Below are 20,177 nucleotides of genomic sequence, written 5' to 3' on the forward strand. Positions count from 1 at the left end.
ATGTTGGCTTTTCTACTACTTCGATCCTGAAACAGACATAAATGTAAATAACCAACTTTTGCAATATGGCCAATTTAGTAATGGTGGTTCATCGTTTTAAACATTGCAATTTTCCTATCAAATGCAATACCTACAGCTTATCTGGCATCTGCTATAGACTGATCATGTGGTCTGAAAAATGGTTTCTGCAAATGTGTACAATGCTTACACCACAGGCTTGGACGCTGGCATAGTATCTGTGTGCATTAATCCAAATCATTCCTAGTTGCAGCATACATGCAATGGGTGCAAAACTGTAATCAGTCACTTGAACGTTTTCATGATATTTAGTAGTCATGCAAAAATGTTTGGCAGTATTAAAGCACCATCTAAACATGCATTGTCTCTTGTAGAGATAGCAAAGCACTAAAGGACGAAAATCTACCTCCAGTAATCTGTCAAGATGTGGAAAACCTACAGTAAGTAGTGTTTTTTATTTATGATAGTTGATTAGTTAAAGTATTGTATGCTGTCGATACTCTGTGACAAAAACACCCTACTGCAGGCTGCATGCAGGATAACTTACTAGCCCAAGGCCTTTTGGCAGGTTAACCTTGGGAACAGAGTAGACAGGTAGTTCTAGTAGCTGAAGTCTTAGGCTGGGGTGTTTTGGTTTTTTGGGGGTTTTTTTTCAGCCTTGCTTTTCAATGCATTTATGCAAATGGGCATGCCCAACAAATATGCTCTTAGAGTCTGATCCATCTCTCCCCGGGAGTATTAAGCATGTTGCACATGCATAGTAAGTATTGAACCTATGTCCATATTGCATGTGCACTGTGGATCTCATATGGAATAGAGAGAACTGCAAAAGAGCCTTCCCTCAGGCAGAAAGGAGGCAGGTTATAGACTAGTCAAAGAGGCTGTATGTCACTGTATTTGTGAGTTCAAAGTAGTATCACTTTTACATAGATGCTATATATTATTTTATTTATATATATAAAATAATTGATATGTATCTTAGTTTGTCAGGGTTCAGTATAACATGTTTAAGCACTTGCTGTTGAAGTTGGGGGGGGTGGGTTTTTTTAGAGTATTAGCATGCTAGGAGTTAAGATAATACTGTGCTATACAGTAATTTTAGTGTTTGGTACTTGATTTTGGAAAAGTTAATTTAATAGCTATTTCAATAATGTGACCGAGAGGTAAACACTTGCGTACTTCAGGCTCAATATATATGTTTCTTTCCTCCCCACCTCCTTCTTTTTCCCTTCCTCAGGAAATTTGTGAAAGAACAAAAACAAGTTCAGGAAGAAATTAGTAGGATGTCCTCTAAAGCAATGCTTAAAGTACAGGAAGACATTAAAGCTTTGAAACAACTTCTGTCTGTGGTTGCCAGTGGATTACAGAGAAACACTCTTAATATTGACAAGCTGAAAGTGGAAACTGCACAGGTATAACTGAATATAAATTTTGTTATGTAGAGTTTGTATGTTGATTATTTCATGTAGGATAACTAGCCTTCTTTATCAGTCAAGTTAACGCATGTCCAAATGAAAACAGTTGTAAACAAAATGAAAAATTGAATCCCTTCTAATCTATTTGAAGTTACTGACATCACAGATTTCAGTCTCCCCCAGTATTTTCAGGTAAGTACAATAGCAATAAAATGACTTTTATTCAGGAAAGCACTCCTATATAGCAAAGGCAACAGAAGGGAATGTGTACCCACTTTAGTTCAGTTTCAGTTATATATTCAGCTGCTAGTGAAGACATATTTGTAACAACATGCTGGACTCTGGAGCAGCAGAAATGCAAGTATATTTTCTTCTGATGACTTTTAAAAAACTAAACAAAAACCACTCCATAACATTTCAGGGACCAAAATATCTTAACTAGCACTAGTATTCATTTAGTGAACTTGAGTCACGACTCTGTCCCCCAGTCTGCCTCTTAACTGTGCAGCCAGTTTGAGCTCAAGTTTTTATGCAAGTGCTTTTCAGGTTAAGTTCTGTACCACTTTTTATTTCATCTGGCATGTCAAGGCTGCTTGCTGTATAAATAAGTGTATATTTTATTCTAAAGTAAAAATATTGATGTTTTTTCTATATCTTGTGATACCAAAAGGAAATACTCTATAGTTGTGCCTTGCCAACAGTTTTCTGTGAAAACAAAAACTTGTTACTGATATTCTCATATTTCTGTAAATGATGCAGTTGAGAATATTCGCAGAACCAGGCGCTGAGAAATTCTTAATGGTAGAGTTATTAGAAACTGTTAAACAGAAGTGTATGCTGTAATTATGTATGAAAAGATCATTTCCATAGAAAGAGAGGCATTTTTTTGAACTAGTTAGTCTTTTTTTTAAAAGGCGAAATAATCCTTTTTGTTGTATTTCTTCTCTTTTAGGTGTATTACTTACTTGCACTTGACTGTTGCTTTTTTCCCCTGGTCCTCAATAACTGTAACAGGATTTCTGAAGTACAATAGAAATTAGATCTTATCTATGACAGTTTAGCGCTATATTTTCTCAACTTCTGAGAGCCCAATGTGCTTTCAGTATGTGCTGTTGTTTGTTCCTTCGCCAGACTTCTGTTGGTATTTGCAGTTCTCGAACTTTCTGGCAGTCTATTATTTGAAGAATTTCTGGTCAGATTCTATGATGGTGTTAACTTAAATATACGAAGAAAATATTTTATGTAAATGAACAGTAGAGTTGTGGCTGTTTTTCTTTTTGAACACTTCGTACAGAACCTTCTTTTATTAATTTTCCCTATTTATTTAGGAGCTAAAAAATGCAGAAATAGCATTACGAACACAGAAAACTCCTCCTGGTCTCCAGCATGAAAATACGGCCCCAGCAGAGTGAGTTACTGTTATTCATAAAAAAGAGTCAATAATATACCTTGGAGAAGAGAAGACTCGGGGGTGACCTTATTGCAGCCTTTTAACACTTAAAAGGGGCTTATAGGAAAGATGGGGACAGGCTTTTAGTAGGGCATGTAGCAACAGGACAAGGGATAATGGTTTTAAACTGAAAGAGGGTAGATTCAGACTAGATATAAGGAAGAATTTTTTTATGATGAGGGTGGTGAAACACTGGAACAAGTTGCCCAAAGAGGTAGATGACCCATCCCTGGAAACATTAAGGATTGGGTTGGATGGGGCTCTGAGGATCCTGATCTAGTTGAAGATGTCCCTGCTTGTTGCAGGGGGGGTGGACTAGGTGACCTTTTAATGTCCCTTCCAACCCAAACCATTTTATGATTCTATGAAATTCAGAATATGAATTTTTTTCTGTTTCTTGTAACACTTGTACTGAATGCTTCATAGAATCAGTATTTTATTTCTACACTTAATTATCTCATAGACATGGGAAATACAATCTTTACTCTCTTTCCACTAGTAGAGGGATGTCAAGAATGTCATAGACCATAACTGTTGCAATTAATTAAATGAAAATTGGCACCTAATATAGATCAGATTAAAAAAATAGTGGCAAACTAGTGAAGCTTAATCATACAATTTCATTGTTTTACTCATCTAGCTACTTCAGAATCTTGGTCGAGCAGTTTGAAGTACAGCTGCAGCAATACAGGCAACAAATAGAAGAACTGGAGAATCATCTTGCAACTCAAGCAAATAATTCACACATAACTCCACAAGGTAAATGTTTCAATTTTAATGTTTCATACACAAAAATTAAGAAATCGTATACCTATAAGAAAAACTTAGTAATTAATCTCCTCTTTTGTTATTGTTTGCTTTTCTTACTTAATGTACAGAAATAAGTGTTCAGATAGATTCTGCAGTTGTTCAATGTAAAGATTTGGAATTAAAGGTTGAATTCATAAAGGTTCTTGAGCTTTTTAAGATGGATCCAGTTCCTGAGGTGCAATTTGTAAACCTGGTTTGTTTTGACATCTGCTATATCCATCTCCCTCCCTTCAGCATGTAGCTGTTATAAGGCTAATGTCTGGCACCTTCTGTCTTGCACTGGGCTGTCTGACCAGACAAGTATGGGTGTCTGCTCTGCCAGCTCCAGATCAAAACGGGAACTTTTCCTCAGTTTGGAGCCTATTGCTATTGCCTTCAGCTCTGACCGACTGAGAAAATTTAGTCTTGTTTGCCGCATCATTCAGTCTTGGGAGAATCTCTCTGGTCAGAGAATACTGACCTCTGGACAGTAGTCTTCTGGTTGGTTACCATTCCTGTGATCATAGACATTTTTATCTTTTGGGCCATTTTAGGTACAGATTCCGCAGTAAGCAGTGACTTCAAGGGCATGTCTTTTTGTGCCAAATGATACTTGAACATCTTGCCATCACAGGATGGTACCTAGACTCTGGACCTTATATGTCAAAAACAAGAGAACTGTCTAGACCTAGGTTCCAGAATGGAAGACCTGCTGAATCCTGAGGGTCCTCTATCTTTCCGTGTGATCTTGTCTGTCCAGAGTATGAGAAGGATGCCTTCAGATTTTCCTCAGGTTTTTCAGCAGTTTCTGCTATAACCTAAAAGTTTTTTGCTTGTGTGGGCAAGGCTCAATCTGTTGTGCCAGCATGCTCAGACTGTCAGCAAATGATCTAGTCAACACTGTATTGCATAGGTAGCCTTCACCATACAGGAAAAACTTCCTTTACCATACAGGAAACCATGACCCAGAATGTCTTGAAAATTTTGAAATATCTAGTATTCAGTATCAATAAATTACCTCCAGACTTCTTGGAAACTTGTGGCCACTTTTCCTAGATACCACTCCCTCCACAACACTGCAGGTTGGCATGAGATTTATTCCCCAGCTTTTCTTTTTCAGAAAGAAATGCAAATTACAATGGAGACATTCCCCTGTGGAGAGGCAGACCTTTTCAGTTCAAGAATCATTGCTAGACCTATGCATCTTCAAGAACTTAATAGCTACTGTTTGCATTTCAGTAGGTTATACGCATCCTTTAGAGGAAATGCAGAAGCTGATCTTTTCACAGTGAAAGACCACTTCAGCACTTTTCTGTCCTCCATTTTGGTACATTGTTTCAGTGCTTCTTTCAGAAAAGCATTTTTTTGTCAGCAGATGCCTCATTTCGCCAAAACCTTTGAGATTTTCCCTTTAATCCTAAAGTTTTGCATTAGTTGGGTCAGTGCACTGAAAACACTTTCATATCTGTGTAGGAAGTAGAATATCCTAAATCTAAGACTTTATGTAGGCAAGAAGCTCCCCATTGTGTTTCTCTGTTTATGATATGTTTGTGGGTAGAGCTAGAATAAGAGTTCTGTGATGCTTGTTAATCATGTCTTTAAAATGTAAGTAAAGCTTCCATTCTACTGCTCTCTTTGGCAAAATCAACTGAACACTTAACTGTGCTTTAAGTCAGAAAGAGTGGAAAATATATACAAACGCAAGAAAATCTGATTTAACTATATTTATGTAAAAACCAATGAGATAAAATGTTCCTGTGTAATTATATAAAGTTAGATTAAATAATATTTTTTAGCTTTGCTAAATGATAGAATCATAGGAAATGAATTACCACGTATATAAAAATAAATCTTCAAAATAAAGTTTGAAGCCCTTTCAAAAAGTAGTGCTTGGGTGACCTGTGGAACCCAATTCCTCTCAAATTCTGTATGTCTTAGACATTAACTTGTTCTCATGCAATTGTTTTTGTGCTTTGTGCTGTATGGGTTTTTGAGTGGGCTTCTTCCTGCAGTATAAACACTAAATCTTTTCTCCTGGTAGTAAGATTGTCACTTACCAATATTTTATATGCCTCTTACAGATTTGTCTATGGCTATGCAGAAAATCTATCAAACATTTGTAGCTTTAGCTGCACAACTTCAATCAATACATGAAAATGTAAAGGTATGTTGTTTTGATGTGTTCCTGTGTATTTAGTGAAAGAACTACAAAGAGCCACTTTTTGAAAATATATTATATCTTCAGGTATTCCTTTTTTTTTTTTTCTTCTGTTAAATTAACTGCTTTTAAAAATTTTCAAACTGTCCCGGAGAAGTGCTTTGATTTTAAAAAAGTAACTTTTGTTCAGCTGAAGTCTAATTTTGATTATTTGCTTATAGTGATGATAGCAACTGACCACAATCATCTAGGTTACAAAATGTTTTTCATTTAACTCCCTTTCCTTTTTAATTGTTGATCAGTTTTTGAAATGTCTGTCTTTGAGCTCATGCTTGTATGTTTTGCTTTTTGCCCAATGACCTCTTGATCTCAAGCAAAGATGATCTAAATCTGCTCTTACTCAACTAGGTAACTGAAAAAAGTAGGTATTCATGTGTAAGATTTTTCAACATATCAAAGGATTTTCTGGCTTGCTTAATTTTTTTTGACCTGTTTTCATGGAAAGTCATATGTATAGGAAAAAAAAGACTATTGTGAAAAAATACTAATGTATCAAAGGTCCTAGTTAGGCTTGTTTTTTTTCATCATGGACTCTGGCTAGAGTTTCCCATTTACAGTTCTGGACATATTGAGAAAATGTCAATGTTCTACAATCCATATTTTTCTTGAGATCATCAGAACCCTTCTTGATTACAAAACAAACCCACTTGAAGAGTACAAGTGTCTGAGATTGTTTCTGCTAAGTGACTTCTGTAATGGGAATAGCTCTGGTAAATCTTCTGCCTGTTTCCTTCTCAAAGCTTCTTCTGCACAGTATTGCTAGTTCTCTAAACATCTGAAACTTTTCCTGAATAAAGTTCAGGAATACTGAGGATCTTATATGAACTAGATTCCTTGCATTGCATTGCTTCTGTCAGCATGGATATTCACTGACTTACAGCTACCTGCCATCAGATATTTGTGCTGCTCTTAGTTAACTCAGTTTTGGTACCAGATATAGAATATATCAGTTCCTTCATAATTTCGGCAGAATTACACAAAAAGGATCCCAAATGTGTTCTGGGCTCTTCAATTCTGAGATCTGAGTGTAGCCTGAACTCATGCAGTGGTCTTTGGGATGATACATTTTTGTTGTTCTTCAATATGAAGAGCTGAATTAGTATGCAAGGATAAGCAGTAGTATCTTCAGTACCTTGTCAGCGTGACTGAAGAGGAAAGACTTGACTTCAGCTTAAAAAGTATTCTATTGCCTGAAACTAAGGGGTTGATCTGAGGATTTTTCTTTCTTTTGGGGAATTTTTTTGAGATATAATCTAGCAGGTGGACACGAAGGCTGATATTTTGGAAGAAGCAATTATAACTAAAGCTTCAAAAATGAGAAATAGGAATGTACTGCTTAAGTGGATCTGTCATTCTGACCATCTGTTTTAGTTTATCAGCTAGGAGATGCTAGGAGAGGAGAGCAGTTTTGAAACTGCTGTCTCTGCCTTATTTGATGGTTGTGATATGGTTTATGAAGGCAGAGCTGTGACCACAGTTCATTCCTTTGTCTGAAGTAGGCTTTCTGGTTTGCACATACACTTTGATTCAAAGGTCCGAAGTTGTAGAAAAATATGGCCTGAAACATCTTTGCACAGGGCTAGTTGTTGAATATATTTATATCATATATGAACATATAGATACATTCTGTATCCAAGGTCAGTGAAGAGTAAAATGTGCTTGGGCGCAATTCAGGTAGAGAATGTCATTAAATCATTCTGCATAGATTAGCCTTAAGAACTGCTCTACAATGTCTAATGGCATTTGTCAGCTCCTATGGCAGTCAGTATGGTATTGTATTAAATCTCATTAGAGTTCTACAAATGTCTTTTGTCTCCAAAGACAGCACTCTTCATGTGATAATGAGGTCATTCTGTGTGTTTCCTGCTGTTGCTGATAGACATAGGATTACAGCTGTTCAAATCCTGAGTCAGAGTTTTTGGACTGTAAGCTCCTCTTCTCGGAAACAAGCATATCCTTAGCCAGGAACACAGGACATAGTATGCCTTCCATAAAATTCAATTGAATCTACTGTTCTTTGGTTTTAATAAATCTATTACATTTAAAGATTCTCTGTTAGAAGATGGAAATCATTCTATCAGTTCTTTAATTGAAGCCATTTATTCTTTCTTACCTAAGATATCCATAGTTCCCTCATCTGTGACAGACAGAAATGGCTTGTGATGAACAGGCCAAGACAGGTGTTGCCACAGAAGGTGCCCCTGAGGGGGGAGGGGACATAGGCAAGGGGAGGGGGGACACAACACAACAGATTTGGGCTACTTGTTAGTCTAAATCAGAATGATCTATTGCATTTGCACTGCATCACATTGTTGAAATGCATCAGAAACGAGTGCATTCTAAAATTCTGGTAGCTTCTTTAGCTTTGTGCCAAGAAAGAAATGCAAGAGTGAAACAAAGGAAAGAAGTACAGGTGAAGGTGATAAGGGGGCAAAAGCACACTCCATGTGGAAAGGGTAGCACTGAAGAAGAGTGTGTTATTTTATGTTATAAGCTAGTAATGCAGCTGTATTTTGCCTCTTAGGTCAGCTAGTACAGTGATATAAATTGAATTGTGCTGATTTACACCAACGTTGAAAGATTTTGATACCATTTAGTGTGTTAGTCTGTTACGCTTGACTGCTTTGCAGAATTTAAGTAAGGAACCTGTTACAGCTGTAGCTGATGCAAAACAGTTTTCACCAGCTCATAGCCTGACTAGATCCTTTCAGTTTGGGGGGGGTGCTTTTTTTTTTTAAATGTTATTTATAACTCAGTGTCTCTTTCCTTATTAAGTTAAGGTTTTATGTCAGATACACTGAACTAAAATGGCTTCCCCCCACTCCCTTCAGATGCTCAAAGACCAATACCTTGGCTACAGGAAAACCTTTCTGGGAGATGCCATGGATGTGTTTGAGGCAAGACGAACAGAAGCTAAGAAGTGGCAGAGCGCGCCACGTGTTACCACTGGACCGACCCCTTTCAGCAACATACCAAATGCAGCAGCCGTTGCGATGGCTGCAACACTTACTCAGCAGCAACAGCCTGCTACAGGTCTGAGTGCATTCAAGTTATAGATTATTAGTGTTACGACAGTAGTAAATTTGTGTAAAATTTTCTATGAAGTCTTCCTTTGTGTTAGACTAAAAATCTAAACGTCGTGATGAGCAAAGTTACTGATACATAGCCAATAGAAAAATGCAGGGTAGACTTAGCAATAATTATACAACAGATACTTAATCTTGTGAATTTACTTGTATTAGTGATCTTTACTGTATTGTTCTAACTTACCCCTTGGAATGTGAGTCTTCACTCTTAAGTAACATCTCTGAATACACATAGTATAGCCTCTTTCCAGAATTGTACGGTCGTAGTAAATTATTTCAAATCAATGAGGAGAGAATATCTAAATGCATATTGCCTTTTCTTATGTAAAATTAATAATGCATTTTTATATAGCACTTTGGAACTGTAAAATGAAAAATGCTGTAGAACAGGAAGGATAGTGGAGCAAACATCTGTAGAATAGGAAGATAGATGCCTGGCTTATTTTATAGCCAGCTCCTTTGTCAGGGTGATGTTGGAGCAGTTTTTGCTGGCCATTCTGCTGTTGCGAATAAATATTAGAGAAAGTAGAGTGGATCAGTGGTTCTCTGTGTGCATGTGTGTAAGAGGAATACCAAAACAGAGGAAATGCATGACATACTACTAATGAAGAATGGATACATATGGCAAAGGAAATAACTTAAGGCACCTTAGTTGACATTGTTATACTAATCAACACTTCTCAGAGGGATTCCTGAATGTAGAGAATTGAATTAATATTTAATCATTTAACAGAAATAAGATAAATTCAATGTAATTTTACTTGAACATGGATATGTGTCTACGTCAGCAAATTATGAAAAGCATAGATAACTTCATTCTACCATTTATTTTCTAAAATGTTGTTTATCATAGGTGTACTGAGAGTCATGTTGGCACCTGTTCCTTCTCTTGTTTTATAACAGCAGTCATATTTTGAATGGTTTTAATTAGAGACATACGCAGCAACCACCCTAAGTCTGACAAATTATTAGACCTTGCCTCCTCCATAAAAGGAAAATACAATGTGCTTCCAGCCCTGGCCCTTATATAAACAGCAAGGAGATGGGTTTAAAAGACAAATAAGCCAAAATATTTTGAACACAACAAAAAATGAAGTCTTTATGAAATATTTCTCTTCTAAATTTCCATCATAGACCACAGTCTTCCTGTTGCTGCTATGTAAATCCATGGAAATTTTATTGAAGTGACATCTGCAAAAGAGTCTGGTTTTAAACAGAACATGTGAGATGATAATGTAATGTCACGCTTCTGGGTTTTTAATACAGATAGAAGTTTGGCTTGTGCAGCCTAACGTTGCCAAAGTAGTTCCCTCTCCCCTCCCCCTTCATCTTTCTCCTTGTCTCGTGTTTTTTTTAAAATACTCTCCATGGTTATTACAGGATTAGTTGTGTATGAAAGTCATACCTGGGATGTCACATTTAAAGTTATACCTGCGTTTTCATGAATTGGAGTGAGGGATTTGAACTTCCCCTTCCTAGTCCAGGTTCAAGAGAACTGCTAATAGCTTCAGTAAATTGATGCCGCTTATGGCATGACTTCGTGAATATTGTCTTAGGAGTAGGAGTGAAGAGAGGCAAAAAAAAAAAAAGGCAGAATTGACCTGTACCAACACACCTGAGGTAAGGTAACTTTATACCTTGAGGTATTTTGTAACATTTTGTAGTGAAATGAGCAAATGGGAGTGTGTGTAGGTTGGTTTTGGGGTTGGTTGTTTTGGCAGAGTATTTCAAAAGCCAAAAATGTGCCAACTACAAGAGTGATGCAGATAGAACAAAGCCATTAAATTACATCAAACATGCCAACAAAAGTAGACAACAATTTGTTTACTATGTATTCCATTGGAATACTTTTACCCTCCATGCAACTTACTTGAGGACCTGGAGAAATAGAGGTAGATTGATGTTTTGAGTGGCACTTCAAGAGTACTGAAAACTTAGAAAATAGGTTTAGATGGAACTTGAAGTCATCTTTTCTGTTCCTCTAGCTCAAAAGCAGGATTAGTCAGGCCTGAACTATTTCAGAAAGTCTTAAAAGCTTGCTAGAAAGGAAAGTTTCACAGCTTTCCTAAATTACTGATTTCAGTGCTTGACTTTTTTCCCAAAAACTTACCTGAAACTTCTTAGCTTCAGATTAAGGCTGCCACTTTTTGTCTTACTCTCTGTGGAAAAGAAGAATCTATTCTTTCAGTTTTGCAGGCATCTTTAAATATTTAAAGACTGCCTCCTCTTCATTTCCTTTTCCTTGTTTGAGTTTTCAGGTGGCCGTTTGCTGCAGTAAAACTGCAAATGTTTGCATGTTTTAACTTTGTGTTATGTTACTATGAATTTGATAAACTATCTGCTAGAAGTTAAAATCACGCATATTTCTTTGCAAGATCTAGATCCTGAAGAGTGGGATAGATGAGGGATGGTAGAAGCTTATGAGAGAAAAGACTATGAAATAAGGTATATGTAAAGGGGGGGAGGGGTTGTCTATGTAATACCTGACCTGCTGTAGCTGCTCTTGAAGAGAAGAATAAAACAAAATTAATCTGGGCTTTAAAGTTTTTGACTAAAATCTAATATACGGTACTCTAGTATTGAGGGATCAGGATGGTTAGTCTCTTTTAAAAAAATATTTGAAGTTTACATGGTTAAGTCTATTTCGTAAGATTAATTTAGAGTTAGTTACTGTTCTTTCTCTGAAAAAGATAAATAATAATTTATTTTAAATTTGTGTTCAGAAGTTCAAAAGCTTAGTAGTTACATCTAAGCTGTGGGAACAGGGAATGTTTCCCCAGTTCCTGGGTGTAGATACGCACCCTATTTATGTTCTCTCTGTATGCCAAGAACATGTCTGGCTTCTATTGAAATAAAGCCAGTGGATCCTGGCCATATGGAAGAAAGGGAGCAAAGATGCACTCCACTGGTCTCCTGGGATGGATAATCAGGACACCAGGACTGTGGTGTGTACACTGAAGCACAATTTTTGTGCAGTTTTTTAAAGCTAGAGTTATTAAAATCATGCTTATGTCTTGTCTGCCCACAGCCTTTCTCCCTAGTTCAGCACTTTTGCTCTGAGCACAGCTTTATTGGTAGCAGTGAGGCCGGTCATGCTTTTGTGCAGTAGCAGCTAGTTTTAACCACTGCCTCACCTGCACCTTCCCTGAGCAATCCTGAACAGCATGGAAGTTAAAGTGATGGTGGCTAGTCTACCTGTTATTACTGATGGGTCTAAAGTAAAAGATTTTAAAGGAAATTAAAGCCTAGTGAACTAAGAGGTGTAAATGCATGAGGCTGCAACTGATCTTTTTCTGGTAAGACTCAGTTGTCTTAAAGAAATGCTTTTCTTCAGGCTCACCTTTCCTCCTCTAAAAATAAAGTACCCCCCCCCCCAACAACTTAGTTACTCTCTCCTTAACTGGTGAAGTGCAGAGTTAGTCAAAGCATTATCAAGCTATTAGCACACTTTGTTATGTTTTGACTTGACTCAGAATGAGATTGAAGTGCTAATGGGAAAGGATACTGAAATCTTTATAGCACTTAAAAATTTTTATTGTGTAATTTGATATTAACCTTGGTTAAAATTAGTCAGTGTATTACTTTGTCGGAATCAGATCTAAGTTGTGACACTAAATTTGTTCACTGTTAGGACCAGCTGTGATTCAAAAAATTGCAGAATGTCACTTTAGGAAATCTGGGTGACCTGTCTGGACTCTTTGTAGTGGGTTGTATTCATTAAACTGAAATGCTCTTCAGGGCAAATATATCAAGTTTTAAAATGTTAAAATACTTGTTATAAAGAATTTGTCTCGTACCTATAATAGCCAGAAGTGCCAATTTTTTGCTAGTACTTTTGGCATTGAAGAATCTTTATTACTATTTTTTTGCTATTGAAAATTATGTTTACTTATAAGAACTGTAAGTATTGATGATGCCTTCAGAACATTATGGTACAAAATCAACAAATATCATATGCTGTTGCTCAATGAAAAGCTTGTTACCCTAAGGCATAAGATCCTGTTTTATATAATCTGAGGTGTTTTAGAATAATGTTTTTTACTGGCTCTAAAAAGCACGTTGCATTTGGTAAACAGCTTGGCCTGGAGGACTGTAGTGTTCTGTTTTAAGGTCTTCTACTAACCGTGCCTCCTACTGAGACAGAAACCTGTGCGCTTGAGAAGGAACTGGATATGTTTTGGGGTGGTTCTTTTAGTTTATTAGATGACTGACTTGTGTAGGGTTTTTTGTTTCTTTTTATTGACAACAATTTTATTCTTATTTTTAAAGAGCTGCTAGGTAGATTATCAGTATTTAAACTGGATGTAAACAAGTTTACTTTGAAATTTATGTGAAAATTTGTAATTGCAACATCTGATATACTTTTTTAGTTGAAAAAATAGCTTGGGTTTCCCACCTATTCCCTGCTAAGCAGAGACTGAAAGCTAACAACTTTAGTTGCCCTTAAAATTTAGTTTAACACTACTTTGAGTATACAGATGTCATTCAGCTTGGATCACGTAAGAATTTTGTGTTCCTAGCAAAAATGTTACTTTGCAACATACAGTGCCTTTCACTTGATTCAAAATTATTTTCCATTTAAATCTTCAAATACTGAAATGATTTTAAAAGCTTGAAATATTTACATTTTAAAACTCCAGATAAATATTAGTAACAGGAAACTTTGTAGTATGAAGGAAGAAATTTTGAATTAAAATAAGCCCAAATGTGATAATGGTTTAGGAAAAAGACTGAAATCATCTGAGCTGTATAGTAATGTTTGAGTAAATCATCACTTTCACAGATTAGTACATAAAGTATGTTCAAAGATGGAGAAGGCTATCTTGAGGAAAGGTGTGAATGTCTGTGGATTAAGAGTTTGGCACTGTATTTTAGCTTCAATGGTTAAACTTCTTAACTAGTGCACTGAAAACTGTTTGAAAAAGACAGGAGTATAAGATTGTACTGTGAAAACTGTCAAAATATATTAATTATTTATCAGCATTAATTATTTTAAAATGCGTTAGTAATGGGCTAGCAAGTTGATTCTTTATTCCCCAAGGTTAAGGAAAAAAAAAAAGGAACTGAGGCTGTAAATTTCATGTTGGCAGACTGAAAATGTTTTTTGACAGTCCTGCATCTTAGTGTGAATATGCAGTGAAAGTACTGTCAACTTTTTTAATTATGGGACAAACTCTGACTGAAATTTTGAATGTATCTAATTCATTAAGGTACACAGAACTGTGCCTTTTGTAAATGTTTATTTAAACAGGTGGTTTGACTAGTTTACCTTATTGAATGGTGTTATGTAGCAGAGCTTAACAGATCTCAGTTATCACTTGTGTGGAAAAGAATTGAATTGTCATGTTACTGTGTAATTGACTTGCTTAAAAATGAACAATAAATTTAATAAAATAAAGTCATTGTCTTGTTTTTTATCTTAGTGTTCTGTTTAAATTTGGATGGAATACTTGAGTAGTTTTGAAGATTCCTATTTATTAAATAAATTAACTTTTGGTAATATAGCTTTAGCTACATTAGTGTCAGTTCTTACGTTTTTAATTTGAAGGTTTTTCCTTATTCTGATTCTATTAATACAGGTGGCAAAATGTTGTTACCTATGAGTTCACTCAAGGTTTTGATTAATGTTTTAAAGTTTAAGGTGAGACTGGTTAACTTTTAAAGTTGTTATCATGTTATTAGCTTTGACTAGTTTCACCTTGGTACAGTCAGTGTTTTCTTAGATTTTTACCAGGTGGACGTAGAGGCAGACAGTTAAGTGAGGAATTTTGATGAGGTAGAGTTTGGGATCTTAATGGGATTTGTTGAAAGCAATGATGTTCACATTATCAATTACTTGAATAAATAAATAAAGGACCTCTTTACTATGAAAGAGTAAGGCAAGTTTGTTTTCATTTTCTTTATACCAGGGCCACAGCCATCTCTGGGAGTTAGTTTTGGAACGCCATTCGGCTCAGGTATTGGCACTGGCTTGCAATCAAGTGGCTTAGGTTCTTCAAGCCTTGGAGGTACACTTTAACTTTTCTAATCTTTCATTGAATTATTATACCGCACATCTGAATCTCTTGCAAACCTTTAACTCCACTAAGAGGATGATCTGGTTCAGGGAAAGACCTTACAATTTGGCAGTCTGTACTTTCCAAACTTCTTCATGCCTTGCAGAAGGAGTTGCTAAGGCTAATACTAAGGCTAATAAGCCATTGTGAAAACCCAGGAAGAACAGAATGAAGTAATCACATAGGATTTCTGTTCTTAAAGCTAGGGAAGTACATCAAGTACATCCTTTTGTAACTACAACTTGACCTAATTTTATGTATATGAAAGTTAGGCACCTGAGACATTAGATCATGCCGTAGTTAATCCATAGAAGTTTTTCACCTGTATGTACAACTGTTAACTATAGGAACCCATTCCTGCTTGGATTAAGATAAGAATAAATGCTAAAAAATTACTACAGTTCTGGGATCCTGTTTTGCTGAAACATATTTGCTTTAGCTGTCACACTGTCCATCAGTGCTGAGGTGGAAAAAAAAATCCCTCCTCAAGCTGAAAAAGCAACGTTTGAAAGTGAGGGAAAAATACTTATCAAAATGTTAGTAGTGCTGGAGGGGAATATATTCCAAGAGGACAAATGATTGTGAAAGAGTAGGTGGTAATAAAAAAATTATAAAATTTATGTAGACCTTTTCATTTAAATGTAATGAATTCTCAGTAGTAGAACTACAAGTAGAATCTAAGTGATTAGTAGAATCTAAACTGCATGTAAATTTCCTATCTATGTAGGTCAGGGGTTCCTACAGTGCAAGTCAAAAGACACTAGTGTCCTCTGAAGCTTTTGTATGAGATCTGCAAAGAAAATTGTTACATCTGCTGAGCACAAACATAATGTGTTGTGGCTTTTCTTGTTACAACCTCTCCTCTCTGCAGCCTCAGTCCGCATCCCTACATTTTGCCTCTTTATGAGCCGAACATGTGAATCAGTGTTGTAATGTATTTAAAATAATTAAACATCACTCAGTATTGGAAAGTTGATGTAATTTGAACATTACATCAGTTTTACCTTAAATGATCATCTTGAAATTATCTTTAAATCTACCTATGTCCTTTCTCAGGAGATTTGAAGCTTTTTCAGATAAAATAAAGTCTGTACACCTAAACAGGAAAAATAACTGAGAATAGTGGGCTAAAAGGAGAGTACTTCTGAATTACCAGGTTGTTCCCACAATGTTTTAAATGCCTTAAAAAACCCCCATAAAATTCTTCCTTTTCAATGAAAGAGCCTGTAGACTAAAGATTGTTTATATATGTTCACCAATCTTGCCAATGTAAATTAACGCTTTCTTTTAAATTGGTGGACAGCTGCTTCTAGTTTTGTCTTAGAGGCCTAACTTGTATTCTTTTTTTGCTAGTTCTCTGCTTAGGAAGGCATCTGCTTGCATTTTATGTATTCTGTATTAATTTGCAAAATTTTCATCTTTTGACAAATCAAGAAGACTATCTGATAGAAGCAAGTGTAGAAGAATAAAGGAATACATGCAAAATATCCTGCAGGGGTGTTCTTGGAAACAAATTAGCAGAATGAATACTTAAGATTTTCTTTTTTTATCTTAGGGGGTTTTTTTAACAGGACAATTTTTAATGTATACTCTTGAAACATCATTTTAACTGGGGACATTTGCTCTCTTTCCATGATAAATATTCTTTAAATTTTGTCAGTGATAAACATAGAGGCTTTTGCATTTAAGTATATAAGATATGTAGCATATAGATCCTATGCTTCATTAAATATTTGCAGACACCTTGCCTGACCATGGGTAATTCCTTTCAAACTAGATAGGACAAAAGAGTGTATCATTTAAATAAACTATCTTACATTCAAATGATACTTGCCATTATATATCTTTAAAACTTATCTGATTTAAAAATTGCGGAAGACTAGAGAACACTGCTTCAGATAGTGTGTTCAATCCTTACTAGTTTTAAAAATCTAAAAATTATTTCTGTAAAGGAATGGTAAAGGCTCGATTTGCAGTAAAATACAAGTATTTTCCCTGACACTTGAAACTTAAGATGGGGGCATAAATTCCTCAAATACAAATACTTTTCTCTTTTTTAAAACCTCTTGAGACAGCCAAAATCAGAAAATATATTTCTCTTACTGTTCCTTTTGTCTGGCCTCTTATCTCAAACTGCAAATATCAACTTCCTTTTCCTTACTTTCTCAAGGATATGAGATCCTTGAAGTGATCTCATATTAATAACACAATTTGAAATCTTGAAGTATTTATATTATGAAATTATAGATGTCCATTACAAAATTAACAGAATGAGTTTTATTACAGCTGTATGTTTATGGCTGCCCTTTATATGATGATTTTTCCCATTAAATATTGTGAAATTCTGATTCAATTCTGTATTTAATCTATGTTGTGGTTTCCTAGATAAAGCTGATCCCCAATAACCTGGGGGGACGACAGCTCTAAAATAAGCCAAATGTAAACTCAAGAAAATGTTTACTCTGTAGAGAATTTTTCTTTTAGAGTTGTGAATGAAGATTGCGGCTTTCTGTAATAGAAGTCATATAACTTGTGTCTGAATTTTCTTAGTTTTGGCCCATTTGGTTGCAGTTTTCTTTCCAATTAAACACCACTTCAACAGCAATCTCATAAACTCTGATAGTTTACTTCACCTGTTTTTATAGCTTTTCTTCTACTCAGTTTTGTGTTTTGAAGGAAGGATTTTTCTCCAATGCTTTCCTGTTTGCACTGTTTTCTTAACGCAATGCTGTGTTGAGAACAAAATACTCTTGAGGGAATAATCTTAGGAATATTTGTTTACCAAATAATGCTTAGAATTATGTTTGGTTTTAGAATACTTGCCCAAAACCTATGTGTCTTTAATTGCTGCGTCTGTAATTTTTTTGTTGTATGTCTTTACTATTATTCTACTAGGATTTGGAAGTAGCTCTGCCTTTGGAAGTAGTGCCACAGGAGCATCATCATTTGGGTTTGGAACTACAAGTAAACCATCAGGAAGTCTAAGCGCAGGTTGGTTTTTCTCTTGAATTCAAGTTTATCTTAAAGCAAAAGTGTTATAATCAAACTGCTGCACTCAGTCTAAGAGAGCTACTGAAACAAATGCGCTTAAAGTTGCATGTGTATATAACCATTAAAGTAACAGTTTACTTGCTAAATACACATTTTCAGAGAATTTTTTTAGGTTCTGTTAAAGGTCTAGGTAGACAGTATTGAGTGAGCATTAATGTTTTCTGTTTCATAGTGTCTATCTAATTAGGAGTGGAAGCAGATCAGATGCATCAGATTGGATCAGATGCAGTCTGAGGCACAGAAATGCAGTTACTACTTGAATGCATAGGCTATACAGTTACTGAGCTATTGAAATCTGTGTATAAATTTGTGACAAATATACCAGTAATTTGACTTCCTGTATTTACAAGTAAAGTTAAAATTATTTTTTAGAAGCCTGGAAGGTTTCCTTAAAACTGTTTATCTGCTTATTCTTTCTATTTGAATAGTAAGTTATAGGTATTGTATCTCTGTATATATCCATAATTCATTGTGTTAACTACTTTGAAAACATTTCTGTGGCAATTGAACTACTCAGTACTCATTTCACTTTTTTGGTTTAATTTTGTGGGTGGTGAGAAAATGAAAATATGGATGCAATTGCTCCTTAACTCAGATGTCTGAAATTTTAGTCACTTCTATAGCTTGCATCTCTATTTACTTTTTAAATAGGAGTTTGTTTTTGAGGCAAGTAGCTTACTATAGTCTGTCTTACAGTCTTTCTTCAATGATAGATTGAAGGAGTATCATGTCTCCTGGGACTGGCTCTTGGTAGCATGTTTCTTTAAAAGCAAAATGTTTTTTTAATTGCTATTAATACAAACATAGGAAGTGGCTGGTATTTATTAGTAAATGCCCAATACATTAGCTTGGACCAGTGTCTTGTTAGTTGCCATGCTTTTCATTTTGTTTTGTTTTTTCCTTGGTTAGTGAAGGGTTATGCTGTCAAATTAGGCCTGTAAAGTACCTTAAGATTTGTATTATGAAGTGGAAATAGCTCACTAAGCTGCCTGTGTAACAGTCATGAATATGTAACACCCTAGTAAATTCTTGGTAGAACATCTCTGATTTTGCAATATGCAGTGTCTAAGCATCAACCTTCTGCTTAGTTTTTAATATCAGAAACAAGTGGAAAACTTACATTGCTTATGTTTTTATCTTGTAGCTTATTTTTCCTGAGCCTATATTAAATTACCTATTATTAATATTTATATGAATAGTATTGCAGCATTTCAAGCTGCTAAGTTACAAAGTACATAATTTAGTTTTTAGTATGTTAAAAAATATAGTTAGAAAACTAGTTGTATGGATCAGTTGTCCACCACTAATGAGGTATCAAACCAAAGTAAATAGCAGGTCTGTCTTGGCTATATTGGTGGTATGCAGAGACAATCTAGATGTCATTTCGCTGTATTCCTCAAACCAGGCTTTGTCATGGTGGCAGCGCCCCCAGTCTCTCTTTAACAGTGAGGGAGCTGGACCCAATAAAATGAAGATTGTTTTCAGTTATCTCAAGAGTCTCAGCTACAGAAGGTGGTAACCAGAAATATAAAAGATTAAATGTAATTCCTGTCATTTTGTGCTTATAAAATAAAGTGGCCATGCAATCCTGATCTAGACTGGGATTATGGAATAGAAACCTCCATAAAAATTTGTTAACCCAGAAGCACATTAACTTTTACCTTTTATATCCAAAATCTTATGCCGTGTAGCTTCTGGATTGCATATGATCTTTAGTTTAATTTTATTGAGGGTGTATAAATGGGTTTGGATGATGCCTGAGGTTAGCCAGGTTATGTACTTATTTTTAATTTTAATGTGTCCTGTTTCTTAGACAACACTTACAGGATCCTGAAACAATATTCTGGTTTATATTACTGTATGATAGTTGTATCTTGGTTCTGAATCTTTTTCTTTTGAAAAAGCTAGGAAAATGGGGTGAATATGGGTTGTGGGATATACTGTTGTTACTGCTTGTGTTTAGATGTGAGCGCTTACGTATTCTCTCAAACTAATGTCTAGTAAGTGTTTCATCACCCTGTCCTTCTAGGCTGCTTAGATAACGCCCCAAGTCTCCTCCACATGTTTTCCATCAGTATGTTCTTATTTTAGGAT

The 20,177-nt window shown here is 35.5% G+C and overlaps 1 protein-coding gene across 4 annotated transcripts in view; it reads left to right on the forward strand.

Annotated features, from left to right (window-relative positions):
- NUP58 (nucleoporin 58) overlaps window positions 1–20,177 on the forward strand; it is a 37,225-nt gene that overhangs the window by 12,833 nt on the left and 4,215 nt on the right. For 3 of the 4 annotated variants that reach the window (XM_050902460.1, XM_050902469.1, XM_050902477.1), the window contains 8 exons: window positions 393–458; window positions 1,256–1,430; window positions 2,762–2,841; window positions 3,524–3,642; window positions 5,754–5,836; window positions 8,722–8,923; window positions 14,886–14,984; window positions 17,928–18,023. In XM_050902460.1, the coding sequence (XP_050758417.1) occupies window positions 393–458; window positions 1,256–1,430; window positions 2,762–2,841; window positions 3,524–3,642; window positions 5,754–5,836; window positions 8,722–8,923; window positions 14,886–14,984; window positions 17,928–18,023 (920 nt within the window). The remainder of the gene's footprint in view (window positions 1–392; window positions 459–1,255; window positions 1,431–2,761; window positions 2,842–3,523; window positions 3,643–5,753; window positions 5,837–8,721; window positions 8,924–14,885; window positions 14,985–17,927; window positions 18,024–20,177) is intronic. The other variant, XM_050902484.1, reaches the window with a different exon arrangement.

The sequence above is a fragment of the Gymnogyps californianus genome, chromosome 1 (genome assembly GCF_018139145.2).
Source record: "Gymnogyps californianus isolate 813 chromosome 1, ASM1813914v2, whole genome shotgun sequence".
Classification (NCBI taxonomy): Eukaryota; Metazoa; Chordata; class Aves; order Accipitriformes; family Cathartidae; genus Gymnogyps; species Gymnogyps californianus.